The sequence below is a fragment of the Colletotrichum jinshuiense genome, chromosome 4 (genome assembly GCF_051148585.1).
Source record: "Colletotrichum jinshuiense chromosome 4, complete sequence".
In the NCBI taxonomy this organism is placed as follows: domain Eukaryota; kingdom Fungi; phylum Ascomycota; class Sordariomycetes; order Glomerellales; family Glomerellaceae; genus Colletotrichum; species Colletotrichum jinshuiense.
In genome coordinates, this window is record NC_139311.1 from 2,802,999 (window position 1) to 2,825,628 (window position 22,630).

At 54.3% G+C, this 22,630-nt stretch overlaps 5 protein-coding genes across 5 annotated transcripts; 3 read left to right on the forward strand and 2 right to left on the reverse strand.

Annotated features, from left to right (window-relative positions):
- Positions 1-3,881: 3,881 nt before the first annotated feature.
- EsH8_IV_000695 (kinase-like domain-containing protein) lies at positions 3,882-5,804 on the forward strand (the record flags this gene model as incomplete). Its single annotated transcript, XM_083265585.1, has 1 exon — positions 3,882-5,804. The coding sequence occupies one exon, from the start codon at positions 3,882-3,884 to the stop codon at positions 5,802-5,804; it is 1,923 nt and encodes a 640-aa protein (XP_083124480.1).
- Positions 5,805-6,962: 1,158 nt separating this feature from the next.
- Positions 6,963-9,412, reverse strand: EsH8_IV_000696 (transmembrane amino acid transporter protein-domain-containing protein; the record flags this gene model as incomplete). Its single annotated transcript, XM_083265586.1, has 7 exons — positions 6,963-7,116; positions 7,173-7,567; positions 7,627-7,692; positions 7,744-7,904; positions 7,969-8,381; positions 8,438-9,127; positions 9,249-9,412. 7 exons carry the CDS (start codon positions 9,410-9,412, stop codon positions 6,963-6,965), a joined length of 2,043 nt encoding a protein of 680 aa, XP_083124481.1.
- A 2,680-nt stretch (positions 9,413-12,092) lies between these two features.
- On the forward strand, positions 12,093-12,986 carry EsH8_IV_000697 (uncharacterized protein; the record flags this gene model as incomplete). Its single annotated transcript, XM_083265587.1, has 2 exons — positions 12,093-12,430; positions 12,527-12,986. 2 exons carry the CDS (start codon positions 12,093-12,095, stop codon positions 12,984-12,986), a joined length of 798 nt encoding a protein of 265 aa, XP_083124482.1.
- A 299-nt stretch (positions 12,987-13,285) lies between these two features.
- Positions 13,286-15,313, reverse strand: EsH8_IV_000698 (WD40-repeat-containing domain protein; the record flags this gene model as incomplete). The annotated part of the gene is made up of 5 exons (XM_083265588.1): positions 13,286-13,513; positions 13,565-14,032; positions 14,089-14,977; positions 15,046-15,127; positions 15,181-15,313. 5 exons carry the CDS (start codon positions 15,311-15,313, stop codon positions 13,286-13,288), a joined length of 1,800 nt encoding a protein of 599 aa, XP_083124483.1.
- A 5,888-nt stretch (positions 15,314-21,201) lies between these two features.
- EsH8_IV_000699 (sterol desaturase family protein) lies at positions 21,202-22,361 on the forward strand (the record flags this gene model as incomplete). The annotated part of the gene is made up of 3 exons (XM_083265589.1): positions 21,202-21,452; positions 21,512-22,093; positions 22,154-22,361. The coding sequence occupies 3 exons, from the start codon at positions 21,202-21,204 to the stop codon at positions 22,359-22,361; spliced, it is 1,041 nt and encodes a 346-aa protein (XP_083124484.1).
- Positions 22,362-22,630: the final 269 nt, after the last annotated feature.

The following is a 22,630-nucleotide window of genomic DNA, read 5'->3' on the forward strand; positions in this document are numbered from 1 at the left end:
GCAGTGCAGCACCAGCCTGCCCGACCAATACAGCAATCGCCAGTGCCCCCAAAACGTTGGTCCTAGACGGGACGGTCAGCCCCTAGGAATACGGTGCGTATTTGCTTAGCTAACGGGGACGGTGCTGTGTACATGCCCCCCTTTCATTTCAAGCACGTTCCCCGCTTGGCTCTGCAACTTGGCTTCTTGATTGATTGAACCTTCAAATTCCAAGCCACATTCACTTCCAGTCTACGGCAGCAGAAACAAACAACAACAACAACAACAACAACAATAACGTGCCGGGCTGAAATCGACACTCTTCCACACGCCATCATGTCGTTCGTGTCTCGCCATCGCTCAGTGTCGCAGCCGATGCAGAGAGACAGGCGGGTGCCCAACCCCCAGGCGGTCCCTTGCAGCCACTCACACCCAGCGAACGGCCTCGAGTTCCCCCGCCTCGTCCCCGGTCGAGCAGCCTGCCAGCCATTGGCCCATTCATGCGCCTCGCAGGGGTTTGCCCGCTGTCTGGGAAGCACGCCCTCCCAAGGCATCCTCATCGCACTGTCCTCCTACCTAACTCTTTTGTTTGCAAGATACGTGCGATGCCCCTGGTATTGCTCCCCAACTGCATAGAGTGCTGGCGTACTCTACTACTGGTCTCTGTAATGGCTACAGTGCCGCACTAGTTTGATTGGATAGCTGGTACCCCCTCCACCACGTTCTTTCCATGTTGTTATTGTTGCAGCGCCCGTATTGTCCAGGTTGACATAATTGTTTGTTGTTGACAGTGCTGTCGGCTCCAACCCCGTGTTTACTTGGTGCTTCATCTTGCGCCAATCTGTCTACACGGCGACTACAAGCATTCTCGACGGAGGACACAGTGGTATCATCGTCGGTACCGGGAGATTGCACGTTTTGTCCAAGTTCTTGTGCGTCTTGTCGTCCGTCGAAGCCGACGGAAAACATGGCCCGCCGGGCAATGTCGTGCTCCGTCCTGGTCAGTCAATTCAATTCAGTCATTCAACCATTCAGTCATCTGCCCCGTCGATGAGTAACAGTCAACGCCCCCTTCACGAATCGCTCGTTGTGGGCACGGAATTACCTCATTGCCTCCCTATCTCTACGGAGTACGGCGTATAAGCTATGACTCTTGTTTCCTCGCTGGCAGTTCCCAGCAACTTACGGGGCCGAGGGAGAGATGATTGATTACTCCTATGACGGGGCGGACGGGCGGACGGCTTGGAGCTACGAGTTGGGCGAGAATGGCCGTGCCGGGTCCCGTCCATTTCCCTTGCTATGCGTGTGAAGAAGCGAATCCACCGTGGGTTATGTCACCTGGCATGCCGGGTGCTTGGGTACCTTGAGGCGCTGCCAGCCAGTGTTGGCTTTTGCTACCCCAAGCTGGCTGTACTATGTACCAAAGGCACATTGCTAGTACCAGGCTGGGCAACTAATTCATGGCTCCTTAGCTGAAGTGTCTAGGGGGACCTTGGGCCCGTCAGTGCGTCAGCCAACACTGGGCATGCCCCTCCGTTATGTCACCGCTGACGGCACAGTGCAATGGTGTCACGGTGCACGCAGGCCCTTGGATTCGAGGCTTGGGTCTACCGTCCGTCTGTGCCTCTAACGGAACGGGACTAAACGGAGACCAACAAGAAATATGGACAGGCCATTCAGAGACAAGAGGCGGGGCTGACCTTCCATCACTGGCAGGCCGTCTCCTCTGTCTGTTCTTTGGCCTTCCTCGTCCTCGTGTCAGGGATACTCTCTCTCGGTATACGTACTCACCTCCCCCTCCACCAAAGGAGTGTCGGTCTGTCGGTCTGTGACATTATTGCTCTCGCGGCAATGGCTGGGCCTGCGATTGATTGCCTGGTTGCGTTGCATTGCCGTTTCGTTGCCAGCCCAGCCAGAAAGGAAACCTAGTCTTGTCCTGCAGTAGGTGTACATATACATGGGGGGATTGAAGAGAAACAGGCAATCCTGCTTTTGAGTGCTTCTGCAGGCTGGGCCAAGCGTGCGTCCAGGTCGTCCCACTCCCCTCCCCCCATCATTCCACGTCGTGCGCCATGCTCCATGGGTCGGGTACGTACCTCCAGGTACTCTGTAAGGTACCTCCCACCGCCCACCGCCTCTCTCGGCCCCCTTCCTGCTTGGCTGTCTCTGCATACCGTCTTGCCCGTACGTACCGCCGTACGTACACCGTCTCGGCCGGTACCTCGTCTCTCACTGAGGTGCTGAGTGTACGTGTGTCGCAATACGCAGCACCCAGTACGTACTCACGCTCGCCTTTCCACCCCCGGTCTCTCTATCTCGCTCCCGTCTCGCTCGCTGTCTCTCTCTCCCAGACTCGCGCTCCTGCCTTTCCCCAATCCAGTCCCATCCCATCCCATCCCATATCCAAGCCAATCCATCCTCGTCCATCCACCTCCATCTTCTTCTCTCTCTGTCTGTCACTCACACTCACACCTTTCGCACCCTCTTTCTCGCCTTGTCTTCCCTGCACCGCCTACCCACCCTTTCCTTCGTCCAACCTACCCATCCTCTGCCTGCCTACATACTGCACTTACCTACTTTACTCTAATACTCCCCCTTCACCATCCACGTCTTTCCTTCTTTTGTCTTCCCTACTCTACCGCACCTGATCCTCATCGTCGTCAACGGCCTCTCTTACTCTCCTTGCTTGCCTGCCACCTCCTATCCGCCTCAACCTCTTCCCTTACTCACCTTTCCCCCCTCCCGACCTCTCCTTATCAACCACCATCAACGCACTCGCATCGCCAATACTACGCTTCGACCCGCGAGTCATACTGCAAGCAATCACGCAATCCACCACCTCCGCCGAAGAGTTGACATTATATCATCTGGTCAATCCATCGACAGAGAGATAAGAGAAGAGAGGCCCCTTGGACTTCGATTCCGACTCCACCAGCCTCGGCATTTGTTGTCATCGAACATCGACTCATCGTGTCCTTTGACTCACCTGCCCCTCCTCCACCTTTGTCACTCCCCAGGTCTCGTGCTTCAAAAGCATTGACTCCTCACCCTCCCATCCACACCAGGCCTACATCTTTCGATCCTCCATCTCGACTCGAACGATTCTCGTCATTCGATTCGTTCCGCACGCTCCTCCAAACGCTCGAATGCTGTAGCCATCACCTTTGCCGATACCGGTAGTTAGCTTGCTTGCAAGCCGTTGCGTTTCCAATTCGACGAAGCTACCCACGGCCATCAACCACCACACCCGACGGCCTTCGTGCCTACAGAGTCAGCAAACCAACAAACAACCACAGCCACCAGGCATCGACTCGCATCTTGTTCGAATCCTCTAGCAAGGAAACGACATCTCTGTTTCTTCTGCAAATCGACAATACCACGTCGATCTCGCACTCCGTTTCTTCGACCTTCGGGCATCACTCTCTACTTTTTTTCTTCCATCAAGCCTGCTTCTATTTCAATGTCCTCATAACGATACTTCTTTGTCTTTCCTGGACCTCGACGTCCCAAACCGATTACGACCAAACAACCAAAACAACCACAGCAACAGACCTTCGCTTTCATATGTCCGATAACAGCAAAAAAATACCCTCGATGAGCCTCTGATACGTGAACGAATAGGAGTTAGATACCGTCTTGTTTCCTGTTAGATTTGTTCTTTGCAAACCTGTATATTCTTCTCAACACCACCGCCTCCTTCCCCGATCCACGACTTCGTTACGACATCTATCACCACTTTACACGCCCTCCTTCTAAACTCATCAAACTTCGACTCTTCCTTCCCTGCCAACAACGAATTGCCGACAATTGGGAAAAGCTTGCTCTAAGGCTGTATCATCATCTTCGTCGTCACTTGGTTCTTGTTTCGATACCCTTACACAAACACTTCATCTCCCGTCGATATGGCATGCTTGAGAGACGACTTTCAAAATGGCGTATTGCTCGATGGTCGTTTTCAGACCATTTCCCCCCTCAACCACGGCTCCTTTGGCATGGTCTTCAGAGCCAGGGACACCCTCACCAACGAGGTCGTTGCCATTAAGTGCTTGACCAAGAAGGAAGCTGCAGACGACGTCGGTCTTGAATTCGCCATCGACGAGAAGTCGGAGGAGCTCGTCCTCCACAGCCATCTTGGATCGCATCCCAACATTGTCAATCTCATCCACCACTTCGAGACTGAGGCCCACCTGTACCTCGTCCTCGAGTTTTGCCCTCAGGGTGACTTGTACGAAGCCATTCGCAAGGGTCACGGACCTCTCGAGACGGAGCATGTTCGACAGTTTATGCTGCAGCTCGTGGATGCTGTCGACTACATCCACTCCAAGGGTGTCTTCCACCGAGATATCAAGCCGGAGAACATTTTTCTCACGAAGTCTGGAGACATGAAGCTGGGCGACTTTGGACTGGCTACCACCGAAAACTGGACCTTGGAGAACACTGTTGGCAGCGATCGATACATGTCACCTGAGCAGTACGACTCTGCTGGTGCCGGTTACTCTCCCGCCCAGGCTGACATCTGGGCCATCGGCATCTGTCTCCTCAACATCCTCTTCTCGCGGAACCCGTTCACAACCCCAACCGAGGCGGACCCGCTGTTCTTGGACTTCTCCAGGGATAAGCAGGCACTCTTCGATGTCTTTCCATCAATGTCGCAGGACACCTACGAGGTGATTGTCCAATGCATGAGCCTGGACCCTAAGAAGAGATCTCTCGTTGGTGCCCGCGCTGCCCTCCAGCGTGTTGTCAGCTTCACCACCACCGAGGAAGATGACGATGAGTTCTGCTGTGCCGAGCGTCACGTCATGGCCAGCGCCAACCGCGAGCCTCTCCGCACTCCCTCCATCCAGAGCCCTCAGGTGGACCAGGGCGCGTTCCCTTGGGCCAAGGCCCTTCACGCCAGCCCTCCTCAGCCAATTCGTCAGCTCAGCGCTATCCCCGACGACGAGAGCTACACCGAGGACTTGTTCTCTAAGTCAGGAGAGACTTTAGGTTGGTTTAGCTCTGCTCAGACGCCTTCCATCTCGTCTACTGTCAACTCTAGCCTTGGTGCCTCTATGAAGTCGCTCCACATTGGACGACCCATTAAGGCGGCACCTCGCCCGATCCCCAGGGTCTCGCCTATGGCTGGCTCTCTTCCGATCAACATGGCCAAGCCTCGAAGCAACTTGTCTTCCATGTCGCTGGTTTTTGGTCGCAAGGATGTTGTCTCCAAAAGCTGGAGTGACATGTGGGATGAGGACGAGGAGGAAGAGGAAGCGGAGCGCACCAAGCAAATGCAGTCCTTGAAGGATCTGAATTCGAGGACTTGGAGCCACGACAGCAAGGCAGACGAGAGTGAAGACACCGACACGGTTGACGCGACACCAATTGCGACCACACCCCAGCGGTCTCATCACGACAGCCACAAGTTGATCCACAACGACATTGACAGTGACCTCGCTGCTGATGGATTCTTCTTCCAACAGCCATCGCCACCAAAGGCCAAGCTCATGCTGCCTATTCATCAATCGCCCCCTAAACGGGACAACATTGACAAGTGGGCGGCTCTTGGTCAGCGTCGTCGCGGCCAAACTGGCTCATCCTATTCGCATATGTCCCCCGAGTTTCCTCGACAACAACGAACCATCGGACTGGGATACAACTCTTACACAACGGGGGTGTCGGATCACTCCGTGTATCAGAACAATCATCACAAATCACCTAAGGAAAAGGTTAAGGACTGCCCCTGGAATAAGGGCAGAGAATGGCATTACTGGCGCCGGGAGAAGCGCAATGATCTCGCAGATGTCGAGTGGGTTGGTGGCTGGCAGGAAGCGCATTCCTAGTCGAGCCACCTCTTGTGGTTGGGTTCTCGCCAGCAGGACATTGCCGAGTCCTTATGACTCTCCAGTGGTGACGCTACGTCGCGACTCGATGGTCAAAGGGCACTATTTGGCAAGAACATGGATCCTGTTTGGATGATGAAGCTTAACTCGCTTTCTGTGTATTAGATATCTCCAGATTAATGAACAATACCAGAGGTTACCCACTCAAAACAACGATCCCCCATTTGCTATGGTGACACAATCTTATTCGTAGTAACTCATTGTTTTGATGCCCCGCCTAACATATATTTCATTCTTTGTGAAGGATTCACTGACTGACATATTCCGTTGAGGTTGAAGCTGAGCCACACATGCACACTCCTGATGGCTTTCGACTTGCTATGGCCGCTAGCACACAAGTCCATGGGGAAAATCGCTAATGACAACAAAGCCTCCTTAGAGACTAGGTATCAACAATAAGAAGGCTCGCAAACGCCCCTGGCGGACGCCGTACTGGTCGTCCGGTCATTGAAGGCGTACAAGAAGCTAGGGTAGAAAGAGCCGACGCTGTAAAGTACGGATTGCACACTCGATGCACAAGCATCACGCGGCAACAGATGTAATCGAAACAATTCCCTTTCTCCCCCTCCCTTGCCGTGTACCTCGGGTGCAATTCGAGACGGCTTTTACCATCATCGGTTTCTTCCTTGTTTTGCATTTTGAAAGAGCAAGAATCCGTTTTGCAAAGGCCTCGGCCCTGTTGGTCGTGTGCCTACCTCTCAGGGAACCACAGGCAGGTCCTAAAATTGGAGAATGTAACTGCGGGAAGGGGCACCAAAACCCCCACGAAAGGTTTTGCGACAGAAAGAGCCCAAGGGGCCGACCGACCGGCGTTGGGGGATGAAGGTGGCCAAGGCGCGACGGTAGGAACTTCACAAACCATGCGAGACCAGGATATATATTCAACAACACCTCCAAGTATGTGTGTGTTACCGCAAAGGACAGACAGCCCGTAGATACACGCCAGTAACATGACAGATATATAGCGACAAATATGCAGAAATCACGCATTGCACACCATGCAGACATTGCACCCAGATGCCACCAGCGCCATGCAATGATCGGTCGGGTACTCAAGACGCCAATTATGCCACGAAGAACACAAGCACAAAGCGACGGCTACTCCGCGCCAATGAGACTTTTGGGCAGGAAGGCCCAGACTGTGCCAACGACCGAGAGGATTGTCGAGATAGTCATGAGAACGTAACAAAGAAGTCTCTCCTGCGGAGTGATCTCCTTGCTGAACAGCTTAACGTAAAATGCAAGAGGTAAACTGTACATAAATTAGACGGGTTACCCAAGGGGTTCGTATGCCGATGGATGACTTACAGCACGCAGATGGTGAAACACAAGGCACTGCCCATAAATGCCATGATGCTGTCAAATGCTGGGAACAGGATGGAAATGACGAGGAAGACCAGGACGGTAACCACTCGGATGGCAACCTTCATAACGCCGCGGAATGTTGCGGAACGGCCAACCATGGCTGAGCTATCGGCAACAGCCTGCTGGTGAATGCCAGTCAGCACTTCCAGAGTGGCGACAATGGGTCGCGCGTTGAGCGGGATCTTGGTCAAGGGAATGATGGCGATGAAGATGCACATCAGGACGTTGAGGGCACGGGGATAGGCGCTCGTCCGCAGGACGTTGGCCGTGATTTCGTCCATCACGTCGTCGCCGTACATAAGGAGGCCAACAACAGCGGTAAAGGCGTCAAGAAGGTACTGATTCACATTTAGCATGTGGGCCGGCAGAAAAGAGCTGCTACTTCTTCTTTACTTACCACCGACGAAAAGACTGTCTTCACGGCCCGTGGGTACTTGTGAGGGTGACGCATGTCTCTGTAAATCTACCGATGCTGTCAGAATACCGTATTGGCGAGCCTTTATTGAACACTTACGTTGGGGAAAACACTGTGACCACCCCAAGGGCTCATAAGCAAGCCGAAGCTCAACGGCAACGTTCCCCAGTTCGCCGGAAAAAGGTACGTCGTAGCCGGCTCAAGGAGGGAGCCTGGGGTTGTCGGTTTGATAAGTCCATCAACCACCAAGATCAACACAACTACGTAGTACGACATATCAGCAAACACGCCTCGGTTCAAGATTGGGAGGAGCGCGCGACTTACTACTGAAACAGCACACAATGCCAATGACGCTGGTGAAGCTCAGAAGCCGGAGAGGGAGAAAGTTGAGAGGAATCATGATAACAGAGCAAATAACCTTCCACGTGTTGACGCTCAGGAACCCCGGGAATAGTAGGGTCAGCGAGTCGGCAAAGAGTACGATGAGAGCGACGCAGGCAGCCAGCAGCTCGAGAGTGAAGAGAATACTGGTTGCAATACGCGCGTTACGGCCATACGAAATGTAGGCCAAGTCGGAGAAGGTGATCAGGCTGGCGTCGAGATCCATACACTTTGCCAGGAGTTTTGCAGTGTAAGCAGTTACTGCTGCGGAACCGGCCAGGATGACCATGCCGCAGATCCAGCCTGCATACTTGATGCCCATTGGCAAACTCAAGAGGCCAACGCCGATCAAAACGCTGTGTTACTTGTTAGATGTTGCTTTCGGATTCATTCGGGGGTGGGTTGGAATTACTTGATCGAGTTGAATATGGTTTGAGGCAGCGTGGACTGCCCCTCCACGGTTAGGATAATCTTTCCGTCCTGCTCGACTTCTTTCACGAGGATGGGAATATTTTCTCCGTCTGGCACATTTGCCCCTGTTTCTTGCTGCTGGCGCCAGAGCTCGCCAGCCTGAGCCATGGACGGTACGTCGACATCAGATATCGTGCCATAGGTCCGGTATGAACTGTAGCTGCCGATGAGTGGCGGGGTTGCCAAATGAGGCGGGACTGCGAAGATGGACTGGGACGGTCTGCGACCGCTACCAAAGCTCGAACCGTGTGCAGCACCTGACATCTCTGCCTCGATTGCCTTGCGCTCTCTGTCGCGGAAGTCGGTCTGAACCAGGCCATCGTCGGTAGCAGAGGCAGAAGAGCCGTTATAGTGCGAAGTGCTCTGTTCTGTCTCGGGTGTGGCCTCGAGGTGCTGTCGAAGCAGCGACGTTCTCGGGTGGGAACCTGTCTCGACATGGCTTCGGGAGTAGTCGAGAGCTTCGGCAGACGACGAGGCAATCGGAACCTGATCGGGAGCGAAAACGAAGGAGGGCCTTTGGGGAATGACCTCGGCGAAGCCTGCTGCACGCGCCCAACTGCGGGTAAAGGAGCGAATGCTGTTGACGCCGCCAATGTCTGTGATGGCAGCAAGATGTCGCGTTACCGAGGACCTAAGAAGCGAGGGGTTAGCGGGTGAATCGCACAAGAGCAACAAGACAAGCGAAGGCCACGGCAAGCGCTTTGCAGATGCGAATCCTTTTTCCCCCTTTCTTTCTTTTGCCAAAGACTAACCTTCGACGACGGAGTCCGCGGGTGCTGCCGCCATAACCACTTTCTTCGTCGTCTCCTAGGAGCGACTGATCTTCAGCAACGGCATTCGAGTCGATACTCACGGAGCGCTGGGGGGAAGCGCCCCGTTCGTACTCGTTCCATGTTGAAGGGTTTCTCGAGGCCATGGGGGAAAGCTCGTCGAGAACAAAATATGCGCACGGGAGTTTTTCAAGGAGAATTGGCCAGAGCGAGTATGCAAAGGCAGGAGAGACGCGAGAATAAGGGTAGGTCCAGAGGTTCGCGACTGGCTTTTCTGCGCGGGCGTTCGGACGTGTATATAGTAGTTACTATAGTAGCCGTAGCACGACGCCACCTTCAGAAAGCCGTGTATCAATAGGTCGCAAATCTGCCTTTACCACCCCTAGAACGGACCAGGTGGAGTCGCCGCGGGAGATGAGATGGTGCTAGTGTAGTGGGTGTCGGAAACCAGGTTGTCGCAGGTATCGGGCGAGGTTCCAACTGGTTGCTCCACGTTGGGTGGATAGGAGGGCGGACGACAGAGATAACAGCCGTAAAGGTTACGTCGCGTCGTGAGGAGTGAGGGGAGATGGCAGGCTGAACAGTCAAAAAGAATTCAAAAGACGTTGGGTAAGCAAGTATGGGATGCTGCCGTTCGAGAGGCCCAAGCCGAGGAAAGTGGGAGAAAAAGCGGGAGAGAAGCATAGAAAAAGAGGATAATGATATAGGTGTTCGGAAGCCAAGAAATCTTGTCTATCGGCAGAGTGGGAAAAAAAACCCTGCCAGCCAATCCATGCTTCTTGTGTCTTCTAAAAGGCCCAGGCGGACAGGAAGGCTGCGAGAGAAAACTCAGAAGTAGATAGGTTAAGAGTCAGGACGCCCGTCTAACGTTGAGCAATCATGTCATGGCAGAAAGTAGACTGGGGGGCACGTAGGTTAATGTTTTTTTTTTGTTATTTGTTCTTATTATTCTTCCTAATAATTGATGTTTGATCTCTCCATCTCTGTTTCGTTTTTTCTTTGGTCTTCCGGTCATTTGACCGTCCAAGTTGTAATGTATCCATCTATCGGCGGTACCGTGCCATGGCATCGTAGATGCGGGTATCTGTAGATTGGCCTGTGTGAGCGGGATCCAGATAGGCATTACTGCACACATCCAATCCCAAGAGGAAGACGAGAGCCAGACTGCAGAGATAGCTCGATTCTGGGAGGGTACTCTAGCCGGGGAGCGGCGGCATCGGACCAGGGGAGGGACATGAAAGCAAATGTCAGCTGGACGGATATCTTAACCTTGGTTTTTATGACGCCGGTTGCATCGTCAAAAGTTGGCTGGCTTATCGCGCCCGCGCTTTTGGTTGGGCAATGCACGACAGCCCACGCTGCAAGTTGCAGGGCCCCGCAGCGGCCAGAACTGTGAACTGAGTCCCCCGGCTCCACCCCTTCCCACCCTGCTGCAGGCGCACCGCACCACCGTTGGCCTCGCCTTGCCTGGGCTTCATTGTCTCTGGCTCGTCGGAGCTGAGTTTGGTCTCTGCCTCCTGTACTGCCTGCTTTGCCTTCCCACTTTTGACCCCACGACGGCTGCAGTACGTAATGTCAACCTGCAAGTCTTTCGACATCATCCGGCACAGTTCCTTTTTCCTTGTTCCGCAAGTATTGACCCAATGGTGATGTGGGGATCATTCTCAGCAGCCTGAAGTACCTACTGGAGCGGGCACTGACCTGACCTCACTTAACCCCCCCCCGGGGGCCAAACACTCACTTGAGTCTTCATCAGCGCTGGCCTGGGAAGTGAACCTCGGATAGAAACTCACGATCCCGGTACATAGATAAACGTGGGAAGAAACCCCACCCGCCTCTTCCCCCGTACCCTGCTACTCACCGCTACTTGCATACTCTTCCCAAGGGCACATGACATGTTCTGCCATCCGATGCTGCTAAGACAGGTTCATGCATGGAGCTGGCCTCAGAGATGCTATCACGACTCAAAACAAAAAAACGTCTCTTAAACTTTGAGAGAGGGGCCACGCCCAATTTTCGTTACCTTCTCTATCGGATGCGGTGAGGGATTATTGACAACTTGCCAACGACGAGCGTGACCTCTCTCATCCGGGGCTGTTCTCCGCGAAACTCTATTCTACCCCGGATGCTCGAGCCTCACACTCACATGCTGCCGCCCATCACAAGTCGTCGCAGTTGAAGCTGTCCAGAAATGTCGCATTTGATCCCCATGACACGCAAGCCCCAGATCGTCCGAGACCATTTCCAGATTCATCCACAAGCGGACTCGTCGCACAGACCGACCTTCTTCTTTGTCCCGTTGTGTCCCCAAACACGCCGTTTCCTGTCCTACCTTACCCTTTCTTGCCTTGTCTTACGGCCTTCAGGATAGCGTAGCGCACCACAGGCCTGTTGTTTGCCTTGTCGGGCGGGCGGAGCCGACATGTTCCAGGGGAACATGCGGCTCGCTCAGGAAAATCGCCAACCTTGAAAGGTCTTTACCTCAGCATACTAAGAACCCGCACCGATCCGAAGGGACTTAACGTCCGGTCCGTCCGGTCCGTCAATTCTTCTGGCACGGCCCCCCTCTATTCGATACCCGCTTGCTCTGTAAAATCTCAAAGCAAAGAGCACGCACGGCCCAAGTACTGTCCAGAAAAAAATCAATAAATAGAAAAAAGGGCACCAAAAAAAGTACTACAGCGGCGCGCGTAAACGCCCGCCGATCGCGTCTGATTCAAGGCCATCCGCCCGCCCGTCTCACTCGCCCACCAGACATTTCAGAGGGAGAGGGAGATAGAAGCCCCCCTGGTCAACGCGTCTCGTCACCTGCGCAAACTGCGCGACATGACGCCCGGCGGCGCAGGAGGGGGCCTCTCCGACGACCAAGTCGCAAACACCCTGGTCCCCGTGCTCGAGATCCTCGACAGCTTCAACCACCGCAACAAGAACCAGCACCGCGTCGCCCACTGGTGGTCCCAGTTCGGCCTCCTGCGGCGCTCCGTGAGGCGGCTCTACGACGCCCTCACAACCCGCAGCCGTCACCAACAGGCCCAAAGTTTCAAGACCCAAAAGAAATCGGCCAGCAAGTCCGGCGGCAATGACCGTCGCAAGAATGCCCTAGATGATGATATCACAACCCAGGTTCGGCTGCTCCTCGACACTACCCTCCCATCATCATTCTTGTATGTGTCGCACATCCTTCTCTCTTAAGCAACACCCTCCCCCCTTGTAGTGTATGTGAGTGGCAATGACCTCTCGTACTAACAACGCATCACTAGAGCTTTTACCCAGTTGACAGCAGACAACCAACACGCTGCCCTGGGCTTGGCACTACTCGGTCTCTTGGCCAGTATAAACTCTGCAATTGCGCCGTTGGCACCTCCCCCGCCACAAACAGGGGGTCATATCGTCACCCCCGAGCCTCCAAGAAACCTTCCCGCAGTCACTGCCGCGGGAGACGAGAAAGAGCCTGAATCAATGGGTCTTGGCGTGGCCATTTCTCGGGACCAGCTCAAGCTAGCTGCCAAAGCTCCAGCTCGTCGTTCAGGACCAGATGATAAGGAGGACGTCAACCCTCTGACTAAACCAAAGAAACGCAAGCTGGATACTCCTGCGACCGAAGGTAAACCTGGCAAGCCAGCCAATGCTTCCAAGGACAGAAAGCCAGAGAAGAAATCCATCAAGAAAAAATCGAAAAAGAGTGACGAGTTTTCAGACCTGTTCAGCTCACTCATGTAGATCCATCCACCCAACCATGTGTGTATGTATATATCTTGATAGTAAAAAATGCGTAAAACTTCAAATCTTTCATTAGCGACGGCTATTTGCTACGAGTTTCCGACATGTCCCTGCCCGTGCGCCCCTACCGTCCCGTCTGTCTCTTCGACTGAGGATATCCCAAGACATAGATAGACAGGGACAACAATATCCGCCTCAAACCCCTTACTAACAGAGCACCCCAGTAGACACCGCTTATTGGTATACACAGTTGCCGATCACGAGGCACTCGCCAAATTGTTCCTTCACCGCGCCATCCACTACTGGACACTTCGGTAAGACCAGATACGAGCCCGCATGTCACCGGAGCCGGTGGCGAAGTAGCCTCCCGTTGGGCTAGGTGCGACAGAGATGACCGAGTTCTTGTGTCCCTGGAGCATAAGCTGTGTGGCTCCGGTACGGGGATCCCAGAATTGGACACCGCGGTCCTTGGAGCCGGACATGACCCAGGCGGCGTCAGGGGTGAGAGCAACGGAGAGAACAAAGTCCTAATGTTGTCAGCATGCAATCCGCCAATCAGTGTTCATAAGACAACTTACCCTGTGGCCCTCGAAGGTCTTGACGCAGCGTCCACCCTTGGGTCCGGGGTTGGGCAGACCGCGAGGTGTGCTAAGCTCCCACATCTTGATAGTCTTATCCAAACTACCACTGACAAGATCTCTGCCATTAGGAGAGAAAGCCACGCTGTAGACGCTATCCTTGTGGCCATCCGGGCCTTCAAGGCGCTCCAGAAGGTAGCCCTGGTGGATATCCCAAACACGGACACTCTTGTCCAGAGAACCGGCAGCGACGTACTTGGTGTCGGGAGAAATGGCAACGGTAGTAACACCGTCTTCGATCGTCAGGGTGAGGGTGTTGGTGCCCTGCTCGATATCCCAGAGACGCACGGTTCGGTCTCCACTTCCGGACGCGATCGTGCGACCATCACGAGCAAAGTCTAGCGAGTAGATGTCCTGCTCGTGGCCGGAGAAGGTGTTGCGGATCGTTCGAGACTGGATGTCCCAGACCTGAGCAGAATTGTTAGCCAAGCCATGGCAAGGATGATCGCCAGGCAACCACTTACTCTGATCAACTTATCCTCAGCACCGGTGGCAAGATACTTGCCATCGGGACTGAAGCAGACGCTACGAATGTAAAGATCGCCAGTGATGTCGACAGTGTCATCCTGGAGGACGCAAAGCTTCTCACCAGACTGGACGTCGTAGATCTGGGCGGATCGGTTGCAGCCGGTGGCCACGTACTTGCCATCGTGGCTGAAGCGGACGCAGCATACAACACTCTCGTGCGCAAGAGTGTGAACCAGGTCAACATCCAGCATGCGGGGGACATGCTGGTTGAAAATGACAAACCAGTCGTGGCCCGACTTCTTGGAGTGGGGAGGTAGGCGATCAGGGTCAAGATCACCAAGAGCGTTTCCCACGGGGGGAGCGTGGGGGCCCCCCATCCGCGCATGGTCGGGAGTAGGGTGGCTAACTTGAGGTGACTGGGTCGCGCCGGGGAAGGGAATCGGGGTGTTGATCTGGGGCGTAGCCGGACCAACAGCTGCGGGCGGCCGCCCGATTCCACGTCTGCCGGGACCCGGCGACGCAGTGGTTTGGGGAGGCTGGGAGCCAAGTCCATTGGACACAGGGCCTTGGGGGTATTGCTGGAAGGGAGGCTGCTGCGACTGTGGCGGCGGCGGAGGGGGGACAGGAAGACCCGGTGGGCCTTGGGCCATCTGATGCTGCGGGCCCATCTGCTGCTGGTCCTGGGGCGGAGGAGGGGGAGGAGGAGGGGCAAGCTGGCCCTGGCCACCACCGGTCATGATGCCGTTGAAGAGGCCGGTGCCGGGAGTGATGGAGGGGGGCTGTTGCGACGGTCCGGCGTGAGGAGGAGGGCCGCCGATACTGGGAGGCGCGTTTCCGCGAGCTCCTTCGAGCTGACGACGAAGCATGGCAATTTCTTCTTCGTACCTGTTTCAAAGCTGCTGTCAGCATTTCCCAAAGCGTGTCGCAATAAAAGGCGGCATCGTATGACGTACTTTTGCTTCAAGTTCATCTGTGCCTGCTCCATGGCGTATACCTTTTCCCGGACGAGCTGCATCTCCTGAACCTGAGCCTGGACTGTTGTAGCTGTTAGCGAGAGTGATGGCATGTGTTGAGCGCAATCGTCTTACTCTGATGTTCATAGCCCTCAGTTTGGCGCATCTGCGTGTCGAACTCGGTCCTGATTTGATCGAGGAGCTCATTGAGCCGGGCCGAGTTATTGGGGGGCACCGCGCCCATGGCGCGATGCGGATACATGGACATGGCTGCAATTGGGGTTGAAAATATTATTCAAATCTGGAAACGAATGATTCGATGGCCGAGCGAAGAAAGCCGATGAAGATAAATTGGAGTGGTTGCTGAAGATAGGAGCGGGTCGCCGGTCAAGCGTAGACGACAAACAAGATGTGTCGGGTCCGCGGTTATGGTGTTCGTGGCTCGGAAAATTTGGCCGTCGCCGCAATGGGGCCCCTTCAATCGGCGGGTGCAGAGGGACAGGCGCGGTTTGCCTTAGGTAAGGTCTGGGGTTCTGTGTTGACAGCGGCAGAGCCGTCCAGTCAGGGAGACGCAGATGGATGCGCGAAATCGATGTTATCGGGGTCGGAAGTGATGAGATGGAACAGCTGAATTCGATTGATGGAGGTGCGCGTGCGCGTATTGAAGTTGTCACGGCGGAGATGGGGAAAAAGAGAGAAGGGGAAGAAAAAGTCGGGTTAGGCAAGGAGAGGAAGGAGAGAAAGGACCTGAAGAGGCTGGCGAGTGGAACGGTGCACAGGCAAAGAGAGAGAGAGAGAGAGAGAGACGGATGGGAGCCGCCTGGGGATGTGATCCAAAAGTGGATCCCTCGAGAGGTGAACTGCTCTGTGCCGCCCCCCCTGGAACCAGGCGCACGCCAAGCTTGGCAAGTAACTAACCCAGTCAAGGTACATCAGACCTCTTCGGAGGGTACGATCAAGCCTTCATCAGGTAGGCCGCCAGGACCCTGAAACACGAGCGAGAGCCATGTATCTGACAGGTATCAGGCGGGAGACAGCTACGGACCTGAAAGTAAGGTCTGTGCGTATGGTATTTTTTGGGGGGTGAGCTGGCTTTGGGAGTGGGTCTTTCCATGTGGCGCTTTGCTTGAAGTGTTCCTCCCAGCGGGTGTAGGTAGTTTCAATCTGCCCGGGCTTGGGTAGGTGCGTGGGTATCTAGGCGGCGGCGACTGAATCGGTTCAACAGGGCAGGGGTGCTTTAGTGTCAACGCTAGTCCTCGGAGCGGGGGTGTGGTGCTAGAGTGGGGTCCAGTCCGTACCTCAAGTGTACCTTACCCAGACCTTCGCGACCAGCCAGTGTTGCTTCCTTCCATCCAAACGATTGACTTGCGTGCTTCAGTATACAATGAACCTTGCAATGTGAATATAGGCCCGACCAGCATTTGGTCTTTCTAACCACTTTTGCATCCCGCTCGGCGTGATGGCGCAGCCGCGTCATTGTAGACAGGTAGGCAGGGCATATGCGCAACTGCGGTTGCAGTGACTATAAAGTCGACCAAATGTGTAGATGCCAGATAGGACGACTGAGGAAATACCGAAATGATACACCACCCAACGAGGCCTACGGCGTCAGTCACCTACCCTGAGCGTCGTCTTGAGATGGAGATGCAACGCTTGGTTGTCCACTTGTGTCTTATGGCTGATTAGGCGCGATTCTATGGCGCGATGCCGTGTCTTTGCCTCCCTGTTCCCATTTTTTGGCTTTCCATTGTGTGGAAACGCAGTGTTTCGGCCTGTCAATGGAGAAGTGTCGCAATAGTGCATCAGCAAAGAAGAAAATGTTTATCGAGGGTGTTGGAAACTTCCTTGCGATAACGTGGGAAAACGAAGAGATGGACCCTGTCCTTTCCAAGCCATCAGCAAAGCTTGGTATTAGCATCACGATCTCTAAATACTCAGACCGCACTTTACATGGTAGTTGCGCACGCACATCGCCATGGACGGAGGCCACCATCAAAAGGTGGGAACAATTTAGCACATACTACTAAGTACTTCCAGAATAGCGCTGATCGGCATACTGCTCACACGAGGGTGCACGGCAGAGGGGCACCGCCATGGAGAGGTGGTCTGCATGCATACGCCATGAACGGCGGCGGCGGCGGCGGCGGCAACAGCATCAGTATCAGCATCAACATCAGCATTGGCTCTGGGTTGGATGGAATGGGCGGGCGGGCAGGACAGGGCGTGGTTGGTTATTACAGCAGAGGCAATATGGCAATCATCGTGAGATGCAGCTGTGCGGCCTGCAGATGCAGCCGACGAGGTGACACCTACCCAGGGCATGGTGGCACAAGGGGGCGTGCGAGGGGCGTGGGTGCGGGCGCGGGCGCGGACGGAGAATGTTCCATTGGAGACGGTTTGCTAGCCTTGAGGCGAAAGACGCCGCTGCTGGCGAGCCAGGGTTTAACGAAGGGCAGGGGAGTGAAGAGGAACACAGAAGAGCAAAGGGCCAAGGACCAGGGTAAGAGGAGGGTGAGGTGAGGTTGTGTCCGTGGTGGATCGTCTGGTCTGGTATCCGCCGAGCAAAGGTGGAAACGAGGGAGAGTTTGACGACGTCTGAGAACCGGAAGAACCTGCGTCAACCTTGTCAGCGCGTGCGTGTTATTACCGAAGCGTTGTGAGTACTGAGGCATCGAAATGTGGAGAGTACGAGGGAGCGCGGCAGCGGGCAAGGTACCGGTAGGGAGATAGGATGCTCTCGGTGAGCGACGGTGAGTTACCCTGCACCTCGTGCGAAGTTCTCCTTACCGAAGCTACAAGAACGAGAGATGCGCCGGCGCCGTTGAGGACAACCAGATGTCATCCGAAATAATTTCCCAGGACAACAGAGTATTTTTTTAGACGTACTTAAGTGCTCTTGCCTGGTGGTGGCGGAGGAGTGCGGACGAGACGAACGGCGAGACCAGCGAGGAATATGGGTAGGAGGTCGATCCAATTATGTTACGTTCTTCGGTCTTTCGCCCGCTGTGCTACTTGTCATTATCATGGCCAGTGGTCTATAGTCTGTGGCATGTGCCCGTTCCATCATCTTCTTTTTGGAGGACGGAAGCTGTCGAAGGTTACATGACTGTTGGCTAGCTGGCCTTGGCCAGCTGAATGTTATGGTTCTCGCGGAATTTTAAGCAGATGTCGCTACACAATCAGCGGCAGTGCCTCTCCGCTCTGGGCGTCAACAGCAGCACCACACCAACAAGGCGTTCCCGTCGTCGCATGCATGCACCATGCAATGTCATGTAGCGCGATTGCACACAACACGAATAAACAAACACGCGCACACACACACACGCACACACACACACACACATATCCGCACAATTGACGAGGTGGGTACTTGTTTGGGCGTATTACTACTACACCAGTCCGTGGTCGCATGCATACCATCTCTTGGTACATTTCTTTTGGGGGTTCCTTTCTTTTTTGCTGCTGCTACTGTTGCTGCATGTTACCAATAGGCGTTTACAGCTCGTTCTCTCGGCAATGATGGGATCAGAAACGGACAGAAGGTACAGCGACACCCCATTCAGACGCGCAGGAATCGTCGTCCATTATGTTGCACCAGTCATTGTCCGGAGCTGATCTGTTAATGTAACAACAGCATTAAATAAACGAATGAATGAACACTTTCAGAGGGCTGCGTCCGTCCAATTTCGAACTAACTTCTCCAACTCAGATTTGACGTTTCACATCGACGAGTCTAGTTCGGACGCACCTTCAGGATACATGTCAGCAATTACAAAACCTACTCACTATAGTTGGGGTTTGGGAAAAAGATGGGTGGGTGCAGCGTAGTTGGCAGTGGTTCTTCGAATGGCCATAAGTGCATGCCTGGCCATCCTTCATCAGGTGACGACGGCCTCTGGACCGTCGGCTGGCAGGTTAACAAGGGCGGACGCGGGTGCATTCGGGCGCTTTAGCTCGAAAAGAGTCCGATAGGCGGTGGGTTAGGTGAGTTCGATTGCGCAAAGCACAAACGCCGGGCACACGTGCTTGGAGCTGAGGTAAGCAACACCCTTGGGAATGATGCGAGGCGAGGTGAGGTGAGGCGAGTTCAATCTAAGGCGTGTGGGTAGGAGAGATAAAGCGCTCGGCCCTGATCAAGGCAGAGAAGAGGGTCGCCGACGCCAGTGCAACGGACGTGAACTCGCTCATTGTGTTGGTGGTCTACGGCGGGCAAACGCCGGTCAGACCCCGGTCCGAGGATGGATTCAGCTCAAGCTGCATTGGGCAGTTCATCTAATTATCCTTTGCCAGATGTTGTACGCCCACAGACTGTCTATTCCTACCGCAAGCCGGCAAGATTCGTTTGCCTGTATGCCATCGTCAGCTCCAAGTCCGGCTTAGCTCGATGAAGGTGGCCAGAATGTGTTCGACACAACAATCATCACTCGTAAGTGACAACCAGGACCCTTCACCTAGTCGCTAAGGGTCCACCGTGAGCAAGCATGGATTATTTTAACGACTGCTGGAGATATCCTGAATGCAGCTTGCGAATTGGTACTGGCAGCAAGGATTCCAAGAATAACGAACGGCCCGGGTACGGGGTGTCATGGTTGGTAGAAAGGCTGATCGGTTGTTACCTTGGACTGACAGGCAGCACCAAGAGCTTTTAGGTATTTGGGATCTTCGGAGTAGAACTCCCTGTCATATCACCGATTAAAGTCATGCACCGGGAATGCAGCACCTGGCATTCTCTAAGCACACGGTTCTCTGGCGACATGCGCGTTCGTATGCTAATTGTACTTGGGTTTGACTGCGCCTGGCAGTGGTCAGAAGCGACAGCCAAAACCAGTCTAGTCGTGGTGAGTGGATCTGGGCATACATAATTCGGGAGACCCTGTTGCCGAAGGTGCAGAATCACCCCAGATACAGATACACCACTGGACCCCAAATCACCAAAGCGGCCGCGTGAAGGGGAAGGAGTGGAACCAAAGGCAATCAATATGGAAGTTGGGGATGGCTTCTAACCTTCCATTGCGATTTGGCGGCCGCATTAGCTTGTGCATTGGTTGGCCAATGATGTTTGTGAGACGCTTAGATCGTTCTGAGAGAGATGGCACTAAACAGATATTGTGCAAAGTATCCCTAAATCAGATCGTCACGTAGAAGAACACAGTGATGCGTTAGTGCACTACCTCCTCTGAATCCGAATACGAAACGACTGCTTCTGATTCGCCAATGGGTGGCGTCGGTGGCTCCCCTGGCTTCCCCCAAGTCCAACATCACAACGGACTACCGCCGGGGCCGGGAAGCCCATTCTGCGGGATCATGCGATTTCCTAAGTGTCGAACATCCCACTGGGACATTACCTCGGACGACTACCCATGGACATGATGGGTTTTCGCACATCGACTCATTATTTTCATTTGTTTATTTGGCAGTGGCCGTTTAGCTATGACCATGTATCTGGTAGAATAAAAAAGAAGATGGCTCCCACCACCTTCAAGCAGCTAGCTATACTATTTGAGCTTGTCCGGCCTTGACTTCCAGCAACCATTCCACCTTTTGCATACTGCGTTCCACTGCCACCTCGGCCATCCCTTTACTTTTAGGTCCGGTGCGTGCCAGCGTCGAGGTCCCTCAAGGAAGCCCTGATAACCTTGACGAGCCGTTCCCCTTCCTCGACTTTGCCAGCCAACCAAAACTCCGGCAAGAGTTGACTGCAGGTGACGTCTGTTGCTGCAGACGGCTGTTTCTATCCCACCCCACGAATCCCAGCCAAAGCCCAAGTTCCCAACCGCTGCGGCCTCACAGCACCATCCTTGTCTTTTGCTGCTGCTAGGAGCTGTTGCCAGTGCAAGCCAAACGCCGCCGATCCCACCCCTTGCTGTTTCCCACGCACTTATCCTGGGAGTCCCATCTTAGAGGTAATTTTCCCACCTCCTCATCGCCCTAGAATTCTTTCCAGTGTTCGATCAGACATTCCCTGGCTGCACCAGCTGCGACCTGCTGCGAGTTGTGCGCGCCCCGCCACCTTGCAACTTACAAAACCGCTCCCGCCGCTCCCGTCCACTCCCCCGCCATCCCCACTACCACTTCCTTTCTCCCTCGTCCTCTCTGACATCGTCGCAACAGCGGGACTCTTTATACAAGCATTGGTCTTCACCCGTCTGGTTCAGTATGGATGTCGTCCTCGAGGTAGTCGACACCTTCGTCGGCGATAGTCTCTACGCCAAGCTCTTGCCATCGCAGGCTGCCCCGTACGATTTCCCCCATACCATTGCCAACGCTACGGCGCAACCGCTGTCTACATGGCAGTATAAGCCCTCGACGCATATGCTTTACCTCGAGCCTTCCGAGTCTGCCTACATGAGTGCCTGGCCCCGGGACAACATCTTTCGCCAGTTCACTTCTCTCTTCCTCATCACCTGGTATGTGGTGCGCGACCCGTTGGCTTGGTCCGTCCGATCACTAACACCCACGATCCCAGGATCTTCGGTCTACTCAACTATTTCCTCTTCGCCACCCTCTCTTACATTTTTATTTTTGACAAGAAGACCTTCAGTCACCCCAAGTTCCTCAAAAATCAAATCCGCCTCGAGATGAAGCAGGCCAACAAGGCCATGCCAGTCATGGCGGTCTGCACTGCTCTCACCTTCGTTGCCGAGATTCGTGGCTTCTGCAAGCTTTACGACACAACTGAGGAGGGCCCTGGTCGTTGGTACGACTGGGCCCAGTTCCCGCTCTTCATCCTCTTTACCGACCTGTGCATCTACTGGATTCACCGATGGCTACACCTTCCCTTGGTCTACAAGCACCTCCACAAGCCTCACCACAAGTGGATCATGCCCTCGCCCTATGCCAGCCACGCTTTCCACCCCCTTGACGGTTTCGCCCAGTCCGTCCCCTATCACATCTACCCCATGCTGTTCCCTCTGAACAAGCTGGCATATGTGGTTCTCTTCATGTTCATCAACTTCTGGACTATTCTTATCCACGACGGCGAGTACATCACTGACAACCCCGTCATCAATGGCTCTGCGTGCCACACCGCCCACCACTTGTACTTCAAGTAAGTCTTCCGCTTGGCGATGAGATACAGGGGCTGTATGGGCTAACCTGGTATTCACAGCTACAACTATGGTCAGTTCACCACGCTCTGGGACCGTCTTGGCGGCAGCTATCGCAAGCCTGACCTTGCTTGGTTCAACAAACAGACCAAAATGTCTCAGGAGACCTGGGAGTCCAACATGAAAGAGATGGAGAACATTCAGAAGGAAGTCGAGGGTGACGACGACCGTCAGTACGTGACCGCTGAGGCGAAGAAGAAGACGAATTAGGAGCAGGCATGCTCTTATCGGCGCAGGACAATCCTATGGACCCCGCCAACTCACAAGCTAGCCGGCGCCGGTGACGGCAGCCCGGCCCTTCTTAACCCCCTTGTAATACCTAAATGATGCCGGGTTTTCGACTGTAAATATGAGAACCAGCACCCTGATGCTGAAAAAGGCGGATGGAGACGATGAAATGACCGAACCTGGGAGATCTGGCGCTTCGTGTATGCAGAAGTGACCCAGTTGTAATAGCTAGTAGCGTGTCCGGCCCCAAA